Source organism: Sturnira hondurensis, unplaced genomic scaffold, assembly GCF_014824575.4.
Source record: "Sturnira hondurensis isolate 20B ecotype Veracruz unplaced genomic scaffold, ASM1482457v3 Scaffold0001932, whole genome shotgun sequence".
In the NCBI taxonomy this organism is placed as follows: Eukaryota; Metazoa; Chordata; class Mammalia; order Chiroptera; family Phyllostomidae; genus Sturnira; species Sturnira hondurensis.
This window is the reverse complement of record NW_028074563.1, coordinates 150,201-173,902: the sequence shown is the minus strand read 5'-3', so window position 1 is coordinate 173,902 and position 23,702 is coordinate 150,201. Positions and strand designations below refer to the sequence as shown.

Below are 23,702 nucleotides of genomic sequence, written 5' to 3'. Positions count from 1 at the left end.
ATATTAGAGGCTCAGAAGGGAAGAACAAAAGGGAAAAAGGAAAAAAAAAGGAAGACAGAAAGGAAGGAAGAAAGTAAGGAAGGAGGGAGGGAGGGAGAAAGAAAACACTTCATTTTCATTCCCAGTTCATTGGTTGAAAACAGAAACCAGGCCAGTCTGCACAGGTGTGGGAGACCAAGGGATTTAAACTGAGGATTTCCCAGAGGACTCTGGGTAATCTCCAGAACAAGCAGAGCAGAGGGCGCCCAGTGGCTGTCACAATGAAGGGTTTGGAATGAGTGACCTCTGGATCCACAAAACACATGCAAACACAAGAAACGAGAGAAAGAGTTTCCTCTAGGATTTCTAGTGGGAGAGATCACCTGAAAAAAAAAAAGCCCTGTATTTTCAAAGATTTGAGAAAGGAGATGGGAATAGGTAGAAATACAGTTAACATACATCTAGCTACTGGCTCTCCTTATAACTCCCTTGTTATACAATAGTGACTTAATTCTAAGAGAGAAATTGTGGTCCCACCTTAGATGAGAAACACGAGAAGGGGTAAGGCAGGCTCTTACACCCTATGTACATTGACATAAATTATAAAATACTGGTGTTGCTGTTAAATTCAGAGAGAAAGACATGCCCAAGTTGCCAGGGAGGATCATCAGGGCAGTTGTCACTCTGCTTTCTACTGGTGTTCAGCACAGGGACGTTGTCACACACACACCCTATCAACCCACTCACCCTGATACCATCATTACACAGACACAGGATTGTGACTCAGAACCTGATCCTGCATCTCCAATAGCAGAGACCCCTTCCCACTGTTCTGTGACCCAGCTGAGGATGGGTCCACCTCTGTCACTGTGGCAGCCTGCATGATTAAAGGATGAAGGTACTGACTCTTACTGAGGAAAGAAAGGAGTAACTAGAAAAATTCTGAACAAGTAACTTCAACAGAAGTATACTGACCTCCCACTTTGATTTGGTGAAGAGAGAGGTCAATTTCAAGATCTGGAGCTGTCAGGGCTGAAGTGAGAGAATTCTTACAGCCTGGGGTGATGAGGTCATTGCAGGGCATCTTCTGGCTCCTAAGCTCAGCTCATTGAATGGTCAGTGATTTCTGGGCCTGAGTTATGTGTGTTTGTGCTTTGTGACTCATTGCAACCAGGATCACAGATACAAATAAGCTGGAACATCATGAAAATCACACAGTCTGGAAAGCCACATCCATATTATATCTTTTTCTGTTTTTTTTAAACGACTTTTAATTTATTCATATTTAGAGAGAGGGAAAGGGACAGAGAAAGAGAAGGAGAGAAACATCAATGTGTGTTTGCCTCTTACACACCACCAACATGGAACCTGGCCAGCACATACTCTGGGAATCGAACCGACAAATCTTCAGTTCGCAGGCCAGCGCTAAATCCACTGAGCAACACCAGCCTGGGCCCAAGATATGTCTTGAAGAACCAAACAGCCATTAGGAAAGATCCCGTCATAATGGGAAGACATTTCTCTTGCAGAGCTGCTTGTAGCAGAATCACTCAGGAGTCTGAGAGGAGGTGTGATTCTCAGAGAGGTAGAATCTTTCACTCAAATTCCCACATGAAAACTTTCTCATTATTGGGAATACTCGGAGCAAGAAAAGACAGACTTAGGGAGGAAGGAAAAAAGGAATTGAGAAAGGTAAGGAGGGAGGAAAGAATGTAGGAAGAAAAGAAAAACTTCTTTGTTCTCATTCCAACACCATTTGTGGAGAACTCAGTCCATGCCAGTCTGCAATGGTGTAGGAAATTAAGAGACTTAAATGACAGTTTTCCAGAGTTTTGTGGGAAAACTACACAAGAAGCAAAGTGTGGGGCTCCCAGGGGCTGTTACAATGAAGGGTTTGGAATGAGTCCCCTACTGGGTCCAAGAAACACATACAAAGACACAACCCAGAGAGAGATTTTCCTTTCAGATTTCATGTGTGAGAGGACAACACGTGAAAAAGAGAGCTGACCCTGTCAGCCCTGAAGTGGGAGAATTCTGACCATGTGAAAGAAACCCTGCATTTTTGAAGCTTTGGGAGAGGAGATGTCAGTGGGTATCAAAGGAGTTCTCCAGGCCCTGCTGCATGAGCTCCCTGCACAGGGATGAGGCAGCATCTGCAGAGTAAGGAGAGAGCCTACGAGTGTAGGGTGGGTTTTGGTCTCACTTCCCCATGAATTCAAACCACTGTGGAGAGTGCTACTGCTTGTATATGAAGCACAGTAATAATCAGCCTCGTCCTCAGCCTGGAGCCCAGAGATGGTCAGGGAGGCCGTGTTGCCAGATTTGCTGCCAGAGAATCGATCAGGGATCCCTGAGGGCCTACTGCTGGTAGCATATATCAGGAATTTCGGGGCCATGCCCGGCTGTTGTTGGTACCAGGAGACATAATTACTATACCCGACATCACTGCTGCTTCCAGCACAGGAGATGGTGACCGACTGTCCAGGAGACCCGGACACCAAAGAAGGCTGAGTCAGGGGAGCCTGGGCCCAGGATCCTGAAAAGAGGAAAAACACACTGAGAGGTCACTTCAGTGCTGGCCCAGGAGAACAGAGCAGTACAAAGAAGGAGCCCAGATGTCCCCATGGTTCCTGTCATGGAGGTCTAACCTGAGCCCTGAGTGAGGAGGGTGAGAAGGAGCAGAGTCCAGGCCATGGTGGAGATCCCCCAAGAAGGTTGCCTTCTGGGCTCCCAATCCTGGGCCTGGCTCCCCCACACCTTTCTTATTCTGTCATCCTGCCTCAGAGGAGGGAGGGGCCTCCATGCAAATCAGCTTCTTTTTTCTGTCTCCTCATCCCACTCTGACCTAATCCTGGGTTCTAGATAGTTTGCATCCTGGGGAGCAGAGCGAATCTGAGGCATTCAGTCCCTTTGACATGAATTTTCGAAGACTGAGCCCATGACAGTGCCCAGGAAATGCAGTCCAGCTTAAAAGGTCCGTATCCACCCAACTGCAGGTTTCACGATGTGCTCAATTGGCTAAACACATCCAAAATCCCAGTACTTTCTTTTGTTCTGCATAGTTGAAGGGTGAGAGGACAGGGTCCAGAAGGCCTGGGGTTAGGAGAAATCTAATAGGTTTTCTTCTCCGGCACTGAAGGCAGAGCTGGTGGTTGTTCACATCCCTCACCCCCTTCCTATCCTCCTCAGTAGCTTGGTTCTTCATCCTATGTCTTCCGTCTCTGCACTGCTCTAGACCTACTCCAGAGGTTGAAACCAGGCTCCAGGACGTAATACCTGCCAGGGTAAAGCACAGCAAAGCCCTTGCAAATCTGGGCTTTGTTGCCACCTTGTGGCTCATGTTGGAGTGACATACCTCATGGAGGTAGAGTATACCAGGAAGGCTGCTTAACACCCGCCCCCCCCNCCCGCTCTGCTCACAGCCCAGGCTCCTTAGTTTTCATCTCAACTCAGCACCAAGCCCCTTGATTCTGAATTTTTAAAAAACGAAATAACTGGCCAAAGTAGAGTCCCTTTTGCTAAGCTGTGTCACCAAGGGAAATTTTAATGCCTACCTTAATCGCAGTTTCAGCTGCCTCAGGGATGGAATTTTAAACCTGGCAGTCTGGCATTTCAAGGTCAGGGATGGTTAGGTCATCGGCCTGATGAGAACCCTGCCTTCCGCAAAGGGAAAGAGCCCTCGTCTGCAGTTATCTATTCTTTTAACTTCTTAGTCCCACCCTCTTTCTGCCTGTAGAAAACATCCACTTTGTATGCTCCTTGTTAAGCCCTTCCTGCTACTGGGCAGGATACAGGTCAGTATATGAATCATGTAATAAAGCTAATCAGATGTTCAAATGCACCCAGTTGAGGGATGTTCTTTAACACTCCTGGTCCTGTTTACTGTCCTATTGCGTTGTCAGTAGCTTCTTCCAGAATGAAATGTGTTACCTGCCGTCCCTGGTGGTCCAGATCTGCCCCACAGAACCATTGTGCTGGTCCTGGCTTTCTGGTCACAGACCCCTCAGGACTGAGAAAACATTAAACAGGAGATATCTTCAACCCCACCTGGAAGGGTAGATGAAGAGAAGAGTGATCGATTGCCTTCTTTATATGTGGAAAAATATTCCCAAAAGGAGAAGACTGTGTCCACTAGGACTGAAAATAATGCAATAAACAGAAAGAGTGGAACTCCAGTGTTTGAGCAGCTTTGAAATAGAGAATGGGGTCAGGATTGCTCCAAGGGCCCCATTTAGGGCACTTGCCCTCAGGGAGTGTCCATCTGTCACAGGGGGTAAGTAGCCTTCATCCCTGCCCAATGAAACCACTTCACCGAGAGCTCTGCCCCTTCTTCAGGTAACATGTCTTCCATCCACACAGAGATCACAGGCTTTTCTGGGAAAAGATGGGTTTGGGGTACAGACCCCAATTAAGCCTGACATATTCTACCAAGAATGGAAACAGAAATGTCCACTCAAGAATTGGGATAATAGTTCTATAGAGTGTGACTATTCTGAGGAAACTATTTGCGTGCCACTGTACATGACAAGTGACAGACATGTCCAAGAGTACACCAAGGGTGAGGTCTTGGTTAAGGGCAGGATAAGCTAAGAGCAGGATCTGGGGATTGGGGAGAAAGTGGTAAGAAAAAGCGTGAGAAAACAACCTTCTCAATGGCTCCTGAACTTCTGGGCCCACCTCTGAAGTGTGCTTGTGTGGACTGAACCCCAAACTTCAAAGACAGATTTTGGAGGAGAATTAAGAGGCAGCTGGCCGCCTAGTTTCAATGAAGGCCCCTGGGTTGGGGCAAAATGTTCGTGGATCCATGTAGTGCTGGTGAAATTTAAAATAGAATGGACATTTGAACACCCATTCACAGATGAATGAGAGAAACTTGTCAGCCAAACCCAAATGCAGATTATCTTCTAAAATAAAAAAGGCAACAAAACATTTAACAAGATCCATAGTTTCACTCCATAATATAAGATAGATCCAGAAGAGAATCCTAAATTACTAGACATATGAGGAACCGGACATCAGCAAGTGTTGAAAAGACGATCAACCGATGATAGCTCAGAAATGATTCAGATGTTGGGCTTACCTGACACAAGACTGAAAAACTAAGCTCTTATTACACCGATGGCCTAAGTAAAGAAATCCCTCCTGCAATGAATGCGAATGGAAAGTCTTAGTAAAGAAATAGAAAATAATGAAGATAACAAATGAACCCATTAAAAGGGAAAACTACACTAGATGGCAGGAATGGCATTTCTCCATCACAGATAATCTTCTGTAACTATGAGAGCATAGCTTTTCAACAGAAATTATTCAAAATATACACACATTTTTAAACTAAAATCTAATCACTGAGATGTAAGGTAACAAGAGAATTAGTAAACATGCAAAAGGAGTCTCAAAAGTTGAAGAAATAGCAGGAGAACATCCCATGATCAAAAATATTCAAATTTTAAAAAAAAATATAAACCCATAGATTCAAAAAGCTCACCCAAGCCCAAGCACATGAACCATGAAAAAGACCAAAGCAGGAACCACCCAGTCCACATCTTGTTTTTGTAGAAACCCTTCTAGAACCCTCCTTATGCTTCAGTAACTATTCAGTTGTTAGTGAAATGTCAGCCACAGAAATTTATTTCCTGCAAAGTCTGTGAAAGCACTTCTCTCCTTCTCCCTCCCCCTCCCTCTCCCTCCCTTTCTCTCCTCCCCCATCTCTCATAACAGAACCTCAAATCTTAAGGTCACTTCTGCCTCTTCCCAACCTGGTGCTGTGATATGGTGTCACTGTTTTTGGCACCTCAGGTGACCTGCTTCCACAGGAGCAAGAGCTGCTCCCCAGTGCATCCCAGGATCCTGTGGGGACATAGAGAATGAAGACCACACACCTCGGCAGGAGCAGTTTAAGATGCTGAATTAAGCTTTGGCTGGTGTAGCTCAGTGGATTGAGCGCTGGTCTGTGAACCAGACAATCGCAGTTCAATTCCCAGTCAGGGCACATGCCTGGGTTGCAGGCCAGTTTCCGGCAGGAGCCAGTTCCCTGCAGGGGATGCACGAGAAGCAACCAAACATTGATATTTCCTTTCTCTCTCTTTCCCTTCCCCTCTAAAGATAAATAAATAAAATATTTTTTAAAAAAAGATGCTGAATTAAAAGTGAGTGAACACACGTGTCCATGCCTTCCTCCCTGAAACACAACCAACACTGTGTTGAAAGAATTCAAAGGTGAGTAAACAAGAATATTGGTAACAGGAATACAGAGAGAAAACTATTCAGGAATTTGATGCACATGTGTTACCTGACATAGGCTGGTCAACGCCCAATCCCAAGGCTGTGGGAACATGGACCTGAGATATCAGTTGAATTCTCAGTTGGCTGGGGCCTCCAAGTGATGAAGGAGAGTAAAAGCACAGTTAGAATGAGTGAGGAAGCTTTTAGAAAAGTGGCTACATGCTATTGGGAACAGGCAACCTGAACCCAACAACACAATAAGCCAGCTAAAAAAATCAACATTTCAAACAAGACACATTAATTCATATCGTAATGTAACAGTGGATATATGTGAGATAGAATTAAAAATTACACACAAACCATGAAGATAATCTCGATTGACTAAAAAAGACATTGACCACATGCTAACCCCACTATGACAGGTATCCTGGAATTTTCCCCCAAACACTTTATTTTTCTAAAATATATTTTATTGATTATACCATTACAGTTGTTCTATTCCCCCGCCTTCATTCCCCTCCACCCGCACACTCCCTCCCCCACCATTCTCCCCCCCTTAGTTTATAACCACGTGTCTCAATTGCTTTAGATTCTATATTTCCCCCACTATTCTCACCCTCCCCCCATCTATTTTCTACCTACCATCTATGCTATTTTCTGTGCCTTCTCCCCCCTTCTCCCTTCCACCCCACCCCTGTTTCTAACCCTCCATGTGTTCTTCATTTCTATGGTTCCACTCCTGATCTAGCTCTCCTCTTGGTTTGCTTTTGTTTTAGGTGTGGTTTTTAATAACTGTGTGTTTGCTGTCCTTTCACTGTTCATATTTTTCATCTTCTTTTTCTTATATAAGTCCCTTTAGCATTTCATAGAATAAGGGCTTGGTGAAGATGAACTCCTTGAACTTGACCTTATCTGAGAAGCACTTTATCTGTCCTTCCATTCTAAATGTAAGTTTTGCTGGATAAAGCAATCTTGGCTGTAAGGCTTTGGATTTCATAACTTGGAATACTTCTTTCCAGCCCCTTCTTGCCTATAAGGTCTCTTTTGAGAAAACAGATGGCAGTCTGATGGGTACTCCTTTGTAGGTGACTGTCCCCTTATCTCTTGCTGCTTCNCCCCTTCTGGTACCCCCATAATTCGGATGTTGGAACGTTTAAAGATGCCCTGGAGGTTCCTAAGCCTCTCCTCATTTTTTTGAATTCTCATTTCTTCATTCCTTTCTGGTGGGATGTTTTGTTCTTCCTTTTGGTCCATTCCATTGATTTGAGTCCCAGTTTCCTTTCCATCACTATTGGTTTCCTGTGCATCTCCCTTCATTTCAATTAATTTAGCCTTCATATGTTCCTCTAATTTGTGACTATAATCTACCAGTTCTGTGAGCATCCTGATAAATAGTGTCTTGAATTGTGCTTCTGAGAGGCTGGCAATTTCTCAGTCGCTTAGAGTTATTGGCTCTGAAACTTTGAGTTCTTCTTCCACCATCTTTTGGGCTGTTTGTGCTTGTTCCGTAGCAGGATCAGAGCCCTATAGTGTTCACTAGAACAGGGCAACTAAGTCGCTGGGTTGTGATGCTCTATGTGGGGGCAGGGTCAAAGAGGGACTATGGCGTCCTGTCTGCCTCTAGCCGATGCGATGTCATAGTTGCTGACATCACTGGGCCCAGGCGTTTTGTCCCACTGCACGCCAGTGTGCCACCGCCGTCAGCCCTCGCCCCCTAGGGCCTGCGTGGTCTGTCTCACTGTGCGCGAATGTGCGCCCTCCGACAGTCTGCCCTGCACCCCAACTGGTTCCAGGCTGCCTGCGCGCCTGGGTCTGGGGACCTGTCCTGCTCCACCCTGCTTTCTGCTGGCTCCGCCCCTCTTACCGTACCAGTTGACCGGTAAGACGTAGCCGGACTTCTGTATAATTCAATTTTCTGTCTTTTGGTTGTGTCTTTGTTTCTCCAAACCTTTGTTGTATTCAAACTTGTTTGTGGGAGAAGGCACAGTGTTTCCACCTATGCCTCCATCTTGGAGGAAGTCCCCCCCCTAAACACTTTAAAACAGCCTTTTAAAAGCTGATGAAAGAATTAAGGGGAAACCCTCTAAAAATGAGCAGAGATATAGAACATCTCAGCTGAGAAGTACAAGATATAAGGAAACAAAAATAGGAAACAAAAACAAAGGAACTACACTCTATGGAATTTACTACAGACTGGAAAACAAAAGACTAGTGACTTCAAAGTCACTGCAAAGGAAATTGTACAATGTAAAATGTAGAAAAAATAAAGAAATGAAATCAAAATATATCTGTGAACTTAAATTTGAAGTGGTACTTCAAGTGCCTAATACATACAAAATTGAAGATGCTAAAGAGAGACACAGAGGAATAGAAAGAGAACTATAATCCAGAAACTCAACAAACCCCAAGCACAAGAAACATGAAAAACAAAGAAAGAAAAAAAGAGAGAGAGAAAAAAAGGAAATGGAAAGAAAAGAAACAAACTACCATAGGGCAAATTTACCCAATTTTTTCTTCCAGGGACCTTTTTCAAGACCCTTCTTTGGCTTCTGTAACTATTCCTTCATTCATTAGTAAAATACCAACCATGGGATTTTATCTCCTGAGAATCCTCCTTGGGTTGTGAATGTAGAAGTGATGGGAATGAGGAAAACAAAAAATTGGAGTGAGTAGATGTTATACAAGCAAAAAACTTCCAGACGCACTCCCTGCTGGCACTAAGGCGAACACACCACACTTCTCCAGCCCCTCCCCTGACCAGCGCTGTCTGGACAAACAACAAAGGGCATAACTCAGGCTGAGAGGCGTCCAAGTATGGTTGCAACTGGGGTATCATAATGAGAAGGCTTGTGCTTTAGAGACATTGCACCCTATAACAGCCTCCCTCTGTAGATCCTTTTGTTCCATACTCTTCCTCAAGACACTACAGAGCTCATCCCTGAGGAACCTGATATGTCTACAGTGTTGACACCAATGGGAGTGTCCTGAAATGTTTGTGTGTTTGGCCTGGACTCTTCTTTGCACTTTCTGATGTGAACTACGGTCATCTCAACATGAGTCGTGCACTAATTTCCTCATCAGCAACAGCTAAATCGCTCTCTCCCCAGTCAGAGGAGCGATGGCAGACTGGGCTGGGAAAATGTGCTGAGTCAGGCAGCAGAAAACGTCTGACAATATTCCTGCTGGAGACCCAGTGCCTGCTCGTTACTTAGGAAGGCCATGTGCCCAACTCTGGGACCCCTTCTCTTCCCCCTTGGCCTTGCCTATCATCTTCAGAAAGGAATCCAGTGAACTCCCTAGGGGGCTTCCCCAACACTGACTCTGAGCCTCTGTCAAGGTCAATGTCTCCCAGGGCCCCATCTGATAGGCACATTGTCCTTTTACTCCAACAGCTGATATGTTGCTTTCTACTCACTGCTTGGAACTTACAAATTGTTTGAGGATGATAATTCGGTGGAAAGAAAATGGAGAAGAGCAAAGAATGGACTACCACCAAACGCAGGACACTAGTCACTGTCGGTAGATAGACCCATGTATTCTGAGTGAGTAGAGGTACAGGAGGGTAGAAGTAGCTTCCATTTGTTGTTCTTTCTAAATTGTTCATGCACCCTACTTCAGGTATGATATGCTCTCAATAAAAGAAATTTAGAAACATACAAGGAAATGTACCTGAATGCTTTTCTTTTCTCTTACCTAGAACAGAGAGGCAGAATCAATGCAGAAGTTGAGAAAGTGCCCATGAGCAAACACAAGAAAAGGTGAAAGAACTGCCCTTGTGGGCTTTTTGGAGTCCATGGCAACAAATTCACCAGGAATCCTTGAACAAAGTACCTGGAAAAGAAAGAGAAAGAGCCAAACTCAAGGGCAAAGCCCCACCTCATGCTGTTCTGATAAAACAGAGGGCCCTCCTTTCTCACTGTCCTCTGCAGCATGTCCAGGGCATGTCCACACAGCAAGCGACAATCAGGGAACATGCTTGTCAGCGTGGAATCCTTCAGACACTCAAAGATGAGACTACAGTGATGCCTGGCTCCCTACTACGTGAGTCCCCCCAATGAATTCTTTTCTAAATGTGATCTGATGGTGTAATAGTAAATAAAAATCTTATCAGGGAGGGTGTTCCCTAGTCAAAGAAAAAGGGAAGCCATCCTCTCCTGTTTTTTGGCATTCAGGTTAGAAAATTTGTGTTGTAAATTCTTTCCCCTCCTCTTGAAATTTTATGTAAATCTAGAAAATAACTAAAGAAGCCCCTATGTGGGTTAACAACCAGGGGTGTCTTTCTCTAGGACCTGAGTCACAGATCTTTGGAATGCAAGCATGAAGGAAGAAAGTGTCCCCACAATTTACAGTTTGCATGGAAGCATGGGGCCCTTCCTTTCTTGAGAGACTGGCTCCAAGTCCAAGCCTACCTCTGGCCATAAACACATTAGAAATGTATTTTTCTGACGGATTTTGGATATTAGCCCCTGGTGGAATACATGGTTTTCAAACATCCTCCCGTTCCACAGGTTGTCTTCACTTTGTAAAGATGTCCAGGAACCCTACCACAGCTGTGGAGCTCTGATGGCTCCCAGGCACAGGTGAAAAACTCAATGGCCCCACCACTGCCTACAGGGTTTCTCCTCAGAGACACACGCCCAGTGAGCAGGTGCTGCCTCTGACCAGCTTGAAACAGCCCAGGGGCCATGAGTTGAGATGTTCAGATTCTGTGAACAGAGGCCCTTGCTCACTGTTTGGTGACTCAGCTGCTTAGATGATTGAGGTGCTGGTCATTTACTGGGTGCGGGGGCATCAGAGAAGGTAGCTGGGCCAAGATTAGAACAGAAATGAAGAAGAACATTATGAGAAAGTTATCAGGGAAGGTGATCATCTATTCTGGTTTGCCCAATAATGAGGCCAGTGCTTAGACTGACTCTGTAGAGTTTGGGAAAGTTCTAGAACTGGGAAGACATAGTCATTCTATCAGGAATTCTGGAGTTTCAGGCTTGTTTCAGAAAATTCAACAAAATCCTGTGTAGACATTTAGGAGTTGGTGTAGTTAGGGGTTCATCAGAAGTCGTAGTCAGGTAGCAACCTGGCAGGTTTCCTATGGAAGCCAGCCACACATGAAGCTCCTCGAAGAATCAAGGACAACCTGCTGTTTCTTCCCTTGTGGAACAAAGAGTCCATTTTTTTAAAAGTCCATTGTAATGAGGAGACAGTTTATGAATGGTGCTGTGTCCCGGACATTGCTTCAGGGATCTGGGCCGGGGCAGGGCAGGAGCAAGGAGCAGATATACTCTTACAGACCACAGAGTCTGCCAGTCCCATTCTCCAAGCTCAGCCCCAAGCTCAGTCAAAGATGAGGGACAATGAGAAGAAAAACGTGTTCTGCTTGTTTTCTCTCAACAATGCGCAGACATTCTCTCAGGTGCTGTTGCTTTGGGAATAGACGTTCAGAAAAATGACCCCCACAGGGAATTATTGTGACTAGAAGGTGGCGAATGCAGAGTTGAATATGACAGTCAATTTGTAACCAAATGCAAGTCCAGTTGCTCCCTGCTTCGAAAGCCAGTACTTGAGAGGGCAGCTGGTGTAAGAGAAAGTGGTTTTATTCAGGTGCCGGGAACCTGGAAGATGAGGGACTGTTGTTTCCAAGCTCATCTTAGCCTTTCAGACATCCTGGCTAGTTTCCATACAGCAACTGTGGGGAGAGGGGAACTGAGGAATTCCTGGTGAGGTGTGTGCAGTTTCTGTGTGTGGGTTCAGTGTCACCTCCTGTGGACATCATCATGTGGTGTTCAAGCCCCGTCTGCATCTTCACAGCTGATGTCTGGGAAGGGGACCTGTGGGGAAGCATCTGATGTTTGCGGCTGACACTCACCCAATTTCTTGTTTTCAGGGTCATTCCCTGATTAAGCAGAAGCTGTGACTGCTGATGTGTTTAAAATACTCATAAGGAAACTTTTAACATAAGAATCTTCCATGAGTTTGTTAGAACAGTCTGTTCTATGGCTACCCCCTGATCAGTATAATAGGTTTATTTCAATCACAGTTAAGTCCTGAGAGAAATGAATCCAGGGCTGGGAGTAGCTGTGTCAGTAGCACTCTCAATTCCTCAATTTCACTGGAGAAATTTAAAGTCAGATTTCCCTGAAAACAGCAGGAGGTGCACCAAGCAGGTGTGTGCTTCACTCTGCCTCTGACAATGTAGAGAGGGATTTGCCTCTGGGGACACACAGGAATAGAGGAAGCTGACATGACACCCTGAAAATTCATGACAGAGTGTTTTTGTCTGAAGTTCATGGCAGTAGAGGAGATGAGAAGAAAGGGAACCCCAAGCCATGCTGCATGAGCCTCGTCCGCTCAGGGGCAGGGAGCATCTTCAGAACGAGGAGGGATCCTGAAGGCAGAAGGCAGATTTTGGTCTCACTTCCCCATGAACTTGAACCACTGTGGAGAGTGCTACTGGTTGTATATGCACAGCAAGAATAATCAGCCTTGTCCTCAGACTGGAGCCCAGAGATGGTCAGGAAGGCCGGGTTGCCACACGTGGAATCAGAGGAGCAATCAGGAATCCCTGAGACCCTCTTTGCGACATGATAGGGCAAGCGTTTCGGGGCCATGCCCAGTTGTTGGTGGTGGCATGAGACACATTTATAAGCAACAACATCATTCCTGCTTCCACCACAAGAAATGGTGATCCACTGTCCAGGAGACCCAGACCCTGAGGGAGGCAGAGTCAGGGGACCCTGGGCCCAGGCACCTGAAAAGACAAGACACAAAAACACACTCAGTGCTGAGTTAAGTGCTGGGTCTACATGAGCCTAAAGAGGAGACAAAAATCAGTGCAGATGTCCCCATTGTCCCCTATCAGGAGGCCTCACCTGAGCCTTGAATGAGGAGGGTGAGGAGGAGCAGAGCTCAGGACATAGTGGAGATCCCCCAAGAGTGTTGCCTTATGAGACCCCTACATTGAGCCTGGTTTCCTCAAACCTCTCTTATCCCCTCCTCCTTCCTCAGTGGAAGGAATGGCTTCCATGCCTATTTGTTTCCTGCACCTGCCTTTCCTCACCCCACTCTGGCCTGACCCTTGATATAGATGTTTCTGCTCACTAGACAGTGCAGCTAATCTGAGAGAATTTAGATGGTTTAACAGGGTTTAGCCTCACTCAGAACTCGCTCAGACCATTATTCTAGTGCCTAGGGCATGGAGCCAACTTGGATATTCTTGTCCTTCCTAGAATGAGTGAAGGTGCTCCTTGGGTGTGGAATACAGGGACCTCCCTTCTGAAACATCTGGAAGGAAGTTGCAGGCACTGTCTGAATTTGTGTAGAAAAAAATCCAGTCTTTCCACTATCCAAAGACCATGGAGAAAGCTGGCATGTCTCATTCTCCTCAACCTTTTCCTGAAGCTCTTCAGTGGAAACGAGTCCTCATGTATTCTTTGTCCTACCCTCTACAGTGTCTGCCACTGAGGGACATTTATTGTCACTTGTAGTAGAAAAATTGAGACACAACATATACAGGACATCCCTTCCCCTTAATGACCCGCTAGGGAGAACATCAGGGTAAAGGTCTATTAAAACTTTATACAGTCCTGGTAAGTGCCTTCCCCTAGTTCAAACAACGTTGCCCTCTCATGGCTAAAGATGACTCAACCTATGCTCCTGAGAAGGCAGTTGAGTGGGAGTTAGAAAATCGGCTGTGTTCTAGTCCTCCTCTTTCTATTCCCATGCAGCTCAGTGCTAGGCATCTAGATGACCCTAAAATCCATCCAAGCTCATTTATCTCTATATGATTCTACCTTTAGAATGAAAGGTCACCTGCTCAACAAGATTGTCTAGATCCTCCCCTGAGGACCCTTGAGATTTTCTCTATGCCAGTTTGCTGTAGGATTAGTGCTCCTGGGAGTAGTTCTTGGCCTTTGATCAGAAAACATTAAGCATGAAATAAAATCAAATCCAGAAGAAAATATGGAGGAAATAAATGAGACAAAGGGAGGACAGATTGAGTTCCGCAAAGCTGAAATACAACAGGTCCATGAAATAGAGAGCTCAGTGGGATTCACTACCCCAGATAGAAAGCAGGAAGGGGACTTCTTGTGTTAGAGATTCTGAGAGGTGTCAAGTGAGGACTGACAAAGAGCCCAACTCCAGGACCTGTCCTCAGAGTGTGTTTGTCCATCATATGGACACACCATGCCCGTCCTTCATCATGCGCCAAACATGGTCTATTGAGATGAATTCACTTGAGAGATGTGTGACTTCATGAGGCAAAATCTCCCTCATCCACATGTACCTGCTTGGCCTGGTATATATTTTTTTTCTGAAAAGAGCTGGATTGGAAGAATAGACGAATGAGGACTGAGTGTGCCCCGCTAGGTTGGAATGGAAATGTCCTCAGGAAAGAACTGGAAGTTCTACGGAAAAAGTGCTGCCAGAGAAGTATTTTAGTGTCATTATTTATACTGCATCACAACAAAGAGGTGACACCCTGGCCAAAGGCTAACATAGGTTCATGGCAGCCTCAGGCATTGGGGAGAGGGAATGAGGAGTGGGAGGTATGACAGTCTTCTGTTTGTCATAGTTGATTCAGTGGGGGTGCTCTATACATCCACATGCTCTAATGCATCAGGTAGAGAATAAAGTCTGCAGAGTGAGATAATAGTGAAGTGGCAGTAATCAATGACCTGTTCAGTGACTTATCCACTGGACCTGTAGATTGAGTAGACTGCATCCTTGTCTCCTGGGGGAACCAATGAGTCCCGTCTGGCTATTTCCCAGTCATCCACATTCTCTCTCCTAGAATCAAACCTCCGATCTTCACTAGCTCCCAACTAGTGCTTGTTCCTCATTCTGTTAGTACAAAGAACAACTCAGAGCCCCCATGCTGCAGAAATGCCCATTTCATTGAAAATCATTCTGTATATGTGTGTCCAGGTGACAAAAAGTGACATAGAACTACTGAGCGTGACAGCCACCAAAGTAGGCAAAATGTATAATTTTAACTACGATTAATAACCATTAAAGCCATGCAAATAAACTAAAATAATCAAATATCTATTCCCAATTCCATAGATCAAGATGAATATGATTATTTTTCTTAAAAAGGCAATTATGCCCTGGCAGGTGTGGCTGAGTTGATTGGCTCACCTTTCCATAACAGAAGGGTGACAAGTTCAATTCCCAGTCAGGACACAAGTCTAGGTTGCAGGTTCAAACCCCAGTGTGGTATGTACAGGAAGGAGGAAGGAAGGAAAGAGCCAATGGATGCTTCTCTCTATGCCTTCCTCTCTCCCAACCTCTCTCTCTAAAATCAATGGAGAAATAACATCAGTTGAGGATTTAAAAATAATTGCAATTAAGAAAAGAGGTTAAATATCCAGCAGCAGTACAGTGTGAAAAGAGTGCTACCTGACCCAGACACTGTGTGGGACCTGTTAAAGGTCATTGCCCTGGGCTGCTGAATCCCTGAGTGTATCTACAGAAAACATTGGTGGTAATATTGACCACGGTGACATGTAGAACACACCGTATCTCTCCCATCAAAAATGACCATTTCCTTCCTCCTCTGAAAAAGACAAACAGGTATTCTGTTGCCTTATCCCTGATAATGCAGGGGGCTGTCCCTGCAGTCTCGGACTCCAAATACACGAGGAACAAAGGGTGCTTGTTTCTCCAGAAAGGTCAAGTTAGAGAATCCTATTGACTCAAGATCTAGCTACTAGCTCTCTTTGTAATAGCCCTCGTAAAAAAGAGGGACTACCTTCTCAAAACAGAACAGTGGCCTCACCTTACATGGGAAACAGCTGAAGAGTTACAGTGGGATCCTGCCATCCTGTGCACGTTGAAATAACATAAATACTGGCATTACTATGATAATCAGAGGGAAAGACATGCCTGACATGCCATGGACGATCACCAGATCAGAGTTGCCACTCTGCTGTGGACTGGAGTTCAGCAAAAGGACACTATCACAGACATGCCCTACAAACAAATTCACCATGTGGCTAGCTTACACAGACTCTGGGCTGTGACGCAGGATCTTATCCTGTGTGTCCAATAGCAGAGACCGTACCAACTGTGTTATGATTCAGCTGGGAGGGTCCACGTGTGTCACTCTTGCAGTCTGGATGATTAAAGCATGAAGGTACTGACTCCTGAAAGGAAAAGATGAAAGTAACCGGCAAATGTGAACAAGTTACTTAAATGGAGAACATTGTGACAAAGTCGTAACTTCCAAGTATGATGACCACCCACCCTATTCTGATGGAGATCGACGTCATTGTATAGATGTGGCATAGCCAGGGCTGAAGATGGGAGAGTTCTTACAACCTTGGGTACTGAGGACACTGCACCAGGTCTTCTGGCAGCTAAGCCCAGCTTCAGTCAATGGTCAAAGGATTCTTGGCCTGAGAATGATGTGTTATCTGTGGTTTGTGACTTATTGTAGATGGGATCACAGCTAGAATGAGTTGGATCATAACGCAAATCACATACTTTAGGGATGACTAAGGAATGGGGCCCACACTTAGAATGATACCATCACGAATGGGATGAGAGTTCATGGGCGAATCCAGTAGATGCATTTGTGTATCTGAAGAAAGAGAAGATTTTGAGAAAACCAGAGTCTTTCATTCAAATTCTCACTTCAAAACTTCTTCCTATGGTGAATAGTGCGATCAAAGAAAGAAAGAATTGAGGAGAGATGGAAGGAAGGAAGGAAGGAAGGAAGGAAGGAAGGAAGGAAGGAAGGGAGGGAGGAAGGAAGGAAGGAAGAAAGGAAGGAAGAAAGGAAGGAAGGAAGGAAGGAAGGAAGGAGAAAAGGAAGGAAGGAAGGAGAAAAGGAAATAGAATCTTATTCTCATTCCCACATCATGTGTGGAGACATGAATCAATGTCTGCCCACATAGGTGTGGGAGTCCAGCGGATTTAAAGTGAGTATTTCTCAGAGGACCATGGGGGAGCTGCCCAAGGAGCAAAGCTCAGGACTGCCAGTGGCTATTACAATGAAGGGTTTGGGATGATTGGCTTTCTGGATCCAGAAAACACCTGCAGAGACAACAAAACAGGGAGAGTTTCCTTTTGGATTTCATGTGAGAGAGGAGAACAACTGAAAAAAAGAAAAAGAAAAACACAGCGAATTCTCATAACTTTGGTTTAGGTGATAGGATCAGGTAGATAAGAAATTCTCCAGGCCCTGCTGCATGAGCCCTCCTTGCACTGGGATGAGGAAGTAGCTTCAGAGCAAGGAGGGAGCCTCTGAGCACAGGGCAGGTTTTTGTCTCACTGCCCCATGAGCGTGCACCACTGTGGAACACTGTTAGGGTTCCTAGATGAAGCACAGGAATAATCAGCCTCATCCTCAGACTGGAGCCCAGAGATAGTCAGGGAGGCCGTGTTGCCAGATTTGGAGCCAGAGAAGTGATCAGGAATTCCTGAGGCCCAATTTTTGTCATAATATACCAGGAGTTTGGAGGCCATTCCCGGTTGTTGCTGGTACCAGGAGACATAAGTAGCACACCCAACATCACTGCTGCTTCCTGCACAGGAAACGGAAACTTACTGTCCACGAGACCTGGACACTGAGGGAGGCTGAGTAAGGGGAGTCTGGGCCCAGGAAACTGAAAAGAACAAAGACACACTCAGTGCCCACCTCAGTGCTGGGCTAGCCTGAGTCTGAGGACGAGACAAAGTATCAGTGCAGTTGTCCCCATGATCCCCTCCTGGGATACCTCACCTGAACCCTGAGTGAGGAGGGTGAGGAATAGCAGAGACCAGGCCATGGTGGAGACCCCAAGAGTGTTGCCTTCTGAGACCCCAACACTGAGCCTGGCTCCTTCTTACCTCTCTTATCCCTCCTTCCTGCCTCAGAGGAGGGAGTGGCCTCCATGCAAACCTGTTTCCTGCACCTGCCTCTCCTCATCCCACTCTGACCTGACCCTTAATAGAGACTTACCAGTCTTTCTGCTTACCAGACAGCACAGCTAATCTGAGAGAATTTTGGTGGTTTGACATGATTTATTCTCTCCCTCACAACACACTGAGAACATTGTTCGAGTGCCTAGGAAATGGAGCTCACCTGGGTGTTCTTATCCTTCCTATTGTATAAGATAGGGGGTTCTTTGGCGAGGAATACAGAAACTTTCCCTGCCAGACATCTGGGAGGAGAGTTAGGACAAAGTCTGAAGTTGGCTAGAAAAACATCCAGTCACTCCACTATCCAAGGACCATAGACAAAGCTGGCATCTCTCATTCTCCTCAACCTTTTCCTGCAGCCCTTCATTTGAAATGAGTCCTCATGTATTCTTTGTTCAAGTCTCTACAGTGTCTGCTACTGAGGGACATTTATTGTCACTTGTAGAAGTAGAAAAATTGAGACACAACACATACAGGACTCCCTCACCCTCAATGATCCACTCAGGAGAATGTCAGGGTAAAAGTCTATTAAAACTATACAGTCCTGGTAAGTACCTTCCTCCAGTTCAAACAACGTTGCCCTCTCATGGGGGCATAGATGATTCAACCTATGCACCTGAGAAGGCAGTTGAGTGGGAGCTAGAAAATCGCCTCTGTTCCCCTCCTCCTCTTTTTATTCCCATGCAGCTCAATAACAGGTCTCTAGAAAACCCTTACATTCATCTGAGCTCATTTATCTCTGTATCCCTCTTCTTTTAGTATGGACGGTCACCTGATCAACAAGGTTGTCTAGATCCTCCCCTGAGGATCATTGAGCTTGTGTCTAATTCATCTAATCACAGGGTTAGTGCTTCTGGGGTAGTTCTTGGCCTTTCCTCATGAAATATTAGACTTGATATAAAATCTAATCCAGAAGGGAAAAATGAAGGAAAAAAATGGGACTAAGGGAAGGCAGGTTGACTTTCCACAGTGATGAAATACAAGATCCCCATGAAAGAGAGAGAGCTCAGTAACATTGATTAGCACCAAATGGAAAAGAGTGCATTGGTTCTTGTGTTTGTGATTCTGGAAAGTGACAAGTCAGGACTGGCAAAGAGCCCATCTGACACTTGTCCTCAGAGGGTGTCTGTCTGTCACATGGGACACACAGTGTCCTCAATCGTGACCCCTATCTAACACACAGAGATGACCTCACCCAAGAGCTCTGTGAATTCATGAGGCACAATCTCCCAGATACACAGAGAGATGCTTGGTTTTGTGTACTTTTACTGGAAAGTGTTTGATGTGGCAATCAGATAAGTCAGGAATAACTGATCCTGGCCTGATTGGAATGGAAATGTTCTCAGAAAATAACTGGAGGTTCTATGATTAAATTGCCCAGAGGACACTATTTTAGTGTCATTGTTCATTCCACATCATGGGCCTTGTGAAGAGCTGATAGATGTGACATTCTGGCCAAGGGAGAGCACAGACTTATGGCAGCCTCAGAAACTGGAGAAGAGGGACTCGGATGTGGGAGGAAGTGACACTCTTCTATTTGACAGTCATTTCAGTGGGGGTCCTGCACCCTTGTATGTGCTATACGATGTGATATAGAGAATAATGTCTCTTGTGTAACAGAATAGTAAAGTGGCAGTAATCAATGACCTGCTCAGAGATCCATCACTTAACCTGTGGATCAGGTAGACTTCATTCTTGTGTCCTGGGAAACCATGGAGAAGCCCACTGGTTCCATTCCAGTTCTCTACATACCACAGCAAGAAACAAACCTCTGATCTTCACTGGGTTCCTCCTTGATCTGGTTCAGGTTCTGCTAACACAATGAACAATTCCAAGCCTTCATGCTGCAGTCGTGTTCCTATCATTTAAAATCCTTCTGTAAATCATGACAGCATGACAAGTACTGACATAGGAATACTACACATGACGGCCACCGAAGAAGGCAAAATGAACACTTGCAACTATGATGAATAATCTGTAAAGTGAAGAAAACAAATTTAAAAACCCTATATTTGTTCCCAAATCCATACTTTCAGGTCAAAATGAATATGATGATTTTATTTAAAAAGGCAATCATACTCTAGCTGGGGTGGCTCCATTCATTGGATCACTGCTCCATAACAGAAGAGCTACAGGTTCGATTCCCAGTCAGAGCAGGTGACTTTGTTGCAGATTCCATCATTGGTCTGATGTGTGCAGGAAGCGTCTGTTCGATACTTCTCTCTCATCCTCACTCTCTCTCTCAAATCCATTAAAAAATATCCTCAGCTGAAGATTTTTAAAATTGCAATAGAAAAGATTAAATATATCAAAGAGATACAGGGTAAAAGTGTGGCACCTGACACAGACACAGTGTGGACCCATGAAAGGTCATTGCCCTGTGCTGCTGAGTCTCTGTCCACATCTAGGAGAAAAACATATACAGATATATTGACCATCGTACCATGAAGAGCATGTTTAATCTCTTCCATCAAAAATGACCGTTTCCATCTGCAAATGAAAAAGACAAACAGGTATTCTGTTGCCTTATTTGAGATAATTAAAGGGTCTGTCCCTTTCGTATTCATTCTAAATACACAAGAAATAAGCAGCGTTTTTGCTCCAGGGAAATCATGTTAGAGAGATCCTGTTCACTCAACACACATCTAGCTACTGGCTCTCCTTGTAATCCACTTCTTACATAATAGTGACTTAATTCTAAAAGAGAAATAGAGGTCCCACCTTAGATGAGAAACACTGGAAGGGTTAATGGGGGCTCTTACACCCTATGTACATCGACATAAATTATAAAATACTGGTGTTGCTGTTAAATTCAGAGAGAAAGACATGACCAAGATGCCAGGGAGGATGATCAGGGCAGTTGTCACTCTGCTTTCTACTGGTGTTCAGCACAAGGACTTTGTCACACACGCACCCTATCAACCCGCTCACCCTGTTACCATCATTACACAGACACAGGATTGTGACTCAGAACCTGATCCTGCATCTCCAATAGCAGAGACCCCTTCCCACTGTGCTGTGACCCACTGGGGATGGGTCCACCTGTGTCACTGTGGCAGCCTGGATGATTAAAGCATGAAGGTACTGACTCCTAATGAGGAAAGAAAGGAGTAACTGGAAAAATTCTGAACAAGTAACTTCAACAGAGCAGAATATAACAAAGATGTGACTTCAGGTAGGATGACCACCCATTTTGATTTGGTGAAGATAGATGTCAATTTCAAGATCTGGAGCTGTCAGGGCTGAAGTGAGAGAATTCTCACAACCTGGGATGATGAGGTCACTGCAGGGCATCTTCTGGCTCCTAAGCTCAGCTCATTCGATGGTCAGTGATTTCTGGGCCTGAGTTATGTGTGTTTGTGCTTTGTGACTCATTGCAAGCAGGATCACAGATACAAAGAAGCTGGAACATCATGAAAATCACACAGTCTGGAAAGCCACATCCATACTATATTCTTTTCTGTTTTTTAAAATGACTTTTCATATTTATTTAAATGACTTTCATATTTAAATGACTTTTATTCATATTTAGAGAGAGGGAAAGGGACAGTGAAGGAGAAGGAGAGAAACAACAATGTGTGGTTGCCTCTTACAAACCACCAACATGCAACCTGGCCAGCGCATACTCTGGGAATCGAACCGACAAATCTTCAGTTCACAAGCCAGCAGTATATCTACTGAGCTACACCTGCCTGGGCCCAAGATATGTCTTGAGGAACCAAACAGCCATTAGGAAACATCCTTGCATAATGGGAAGACATTTCTCCTGCAGTGCTGCTTGTAGCAGAATCACTCAGGAGTCTGAGAGGAGGGGTGAATCTGAGAGAGGCAGAATCTTTCACTCAAATTCCCACAGGAAAACTTTCTCATTATTGGGAATACTCAGGGCAAGAAAAGACAGACTTAAGGAGGAAGGGAAGAAAGGAATTGAGGAAGTTAAGGAGGGAGGAAAGAATGTAGGAAGAAAAAAAAACTTCTTTGTTCTCATTCCAACACCATTTGTGGGGAACTCAGTCCATGCCAGTCTGCAAGGGTGTGGGAAATTAAGGGACTTAAATGACATTTTCCAGAGTTTTGTGGGAAAACTACACAAGAAGCAGAGGGTGGGGCTCCCAGGGGCTGTTACAATGAAGGGTTTGGAATGAATCCCCTCCTGGGTCCAAGAAACACATACAAAGGCACAAACCAGAGAGAGAAATTCCTTTGGATTTCATGTGTGAGAGGAGAACACGTAAAAGAACGAGCTGACCCTGTTAGGTCTGAAGTGGGAGAATTCTGACCATGTGAAAGAAACCCTGCATTTTTGAAGCTTTGGGAGAGGAGATGTCACTGGGTATCAAGGGAGTTCTCCAGGCCTTGCTGCATGAGCTCCCTGCACAGGGATGAGGCAGCATCTGCAGAGTGAGGAGAGAGCCTATGAGTGCAGGGCGGGTTTTGGTCTCACTTCCCCATGAACTTGTACCACTGTGGAACACTGTTAGGGTTCCTGTATGAAGCACAGTAATAATCAGCCTCGTCTTCAGCCTGGAGCCCAGAGATGGTCAGGGAGGCCGTGTTGCCAGACTTGGAGCCAGAGAAGCGATCAGGGATCCCTGAGGGCCTACTGCTGGTATCATATATCAGGAGTTTCGGGGCCATGCCTGGTTTTTGTTGGTACCAGGACACTGTATAGCTACCATACCCAACATCACTGCTGCTTCCAGCACAGGAGATGGTGACCGACTCTCCAGGAGACCCGGACACTGAAGAAGGCTGAGTCAGGGGAGCCTGGGCCCAGGATCCTGAAAAGAGGAAAAACACACTGAGAGGTCACTTCAGTGCTGGCCCAGGAAAGCAGAGCTGTACAAAGAAGGAGGCCAGATGTCCCCAGGGTCCCTGTCCTGTAGGTCTCACCTGGGCCCTGAGTGAGGAGGGTGAGAAGGAGCAGAGTCCAGGCCATGGTGGAGATCCCCCAAGAACCTTGCCTTCTGGGCCCCCAACCCTGGGCCTGGCTCCTCCACACCTTTCTTATTCTGTCATCCTGCCTCAGAGGAGGGAGGGGCCTCCATGCAAATCAGCTTCTTTTTTCTGTCTCCTCACCTCAGTCTGACCTGACCCTTGGTTCTAGATAGTTTGCATCCTGGGGAGCAGAGCCAATCTGAGGCATTCAGTACCTTTGACATGGATTTTCTAAAACTGAGCCATCAAAGTGCCCAGAAAATGCAGTCCAACTTAAAAGGTCCCCATCCACCCAACTGCAGGTTTCTCGATGTGCTCGATTGGCTAAATACACTGGAAACCTCAGTACTTTATTTTTGTTCTGCATAACTGAAGGGTGAGGACAGGGTCCAAAAGGGCCGGGGTTAGGAGAAATCTAACAGGTTTTCTTCTCAGGTACCGAAGGCAGAGCTGGTGGTTGTTCACATCCCTCACCCCCTTCCTATCCTCCTCAGTAGCTTGGTTCTTCATTCTACCTGTTCCGTCTCTGCACTGCTCTGAGGCTGAGACCTGGGGACATTTATGTTCCTGTCTTGCAGTACAGATTGGGGACACTCTAATTCTGAGTTCTCCCTCTGGAGGACTTCAGCTGGAACCAGGCTCTGGGACCTAATACCTGCCAG

The 23,702-nt window shown here is 45.4% G+C and overlaps 1 long non-coding RNA gene and 1 gene segment (V, D, J or C); both read right to left on the bottom strand.

Moving 5' to 3' along the window:
- Positions 1-271: 271 nt before the first annotated feature.
- On the bottom strand, positions 272-18,007 carry LOC118981452 (uncharacterized). The gene is made up of 4 exons (XR_005065345.1): positions 17,924-18,007; positions 17,750-17,807; positions 13,778-13,781; positions 272-283 (listed from the first exon to the last, which is right to left on the bottom strand). It is a non-coding gene; the product is annotated as an uncharacterized LOC118981452 (long non-coding RNA).
- A 4,535-nt stretch (positions 18,008-22,542) lies between these two features.
- On the bottom strand, positions 22,543-23,056 carry LOC118981401 (immunoglobulin lambda variable 2-8-like). The segment is given in 2 exon segments: positions 22,543-22,883; positions 22,996-23,056. Coding segments are annotated over 2 exon segments (387 nt in total).
- Between the last annotated feature and the right edge of the window lie 646 nt (positions 23,057-23,702).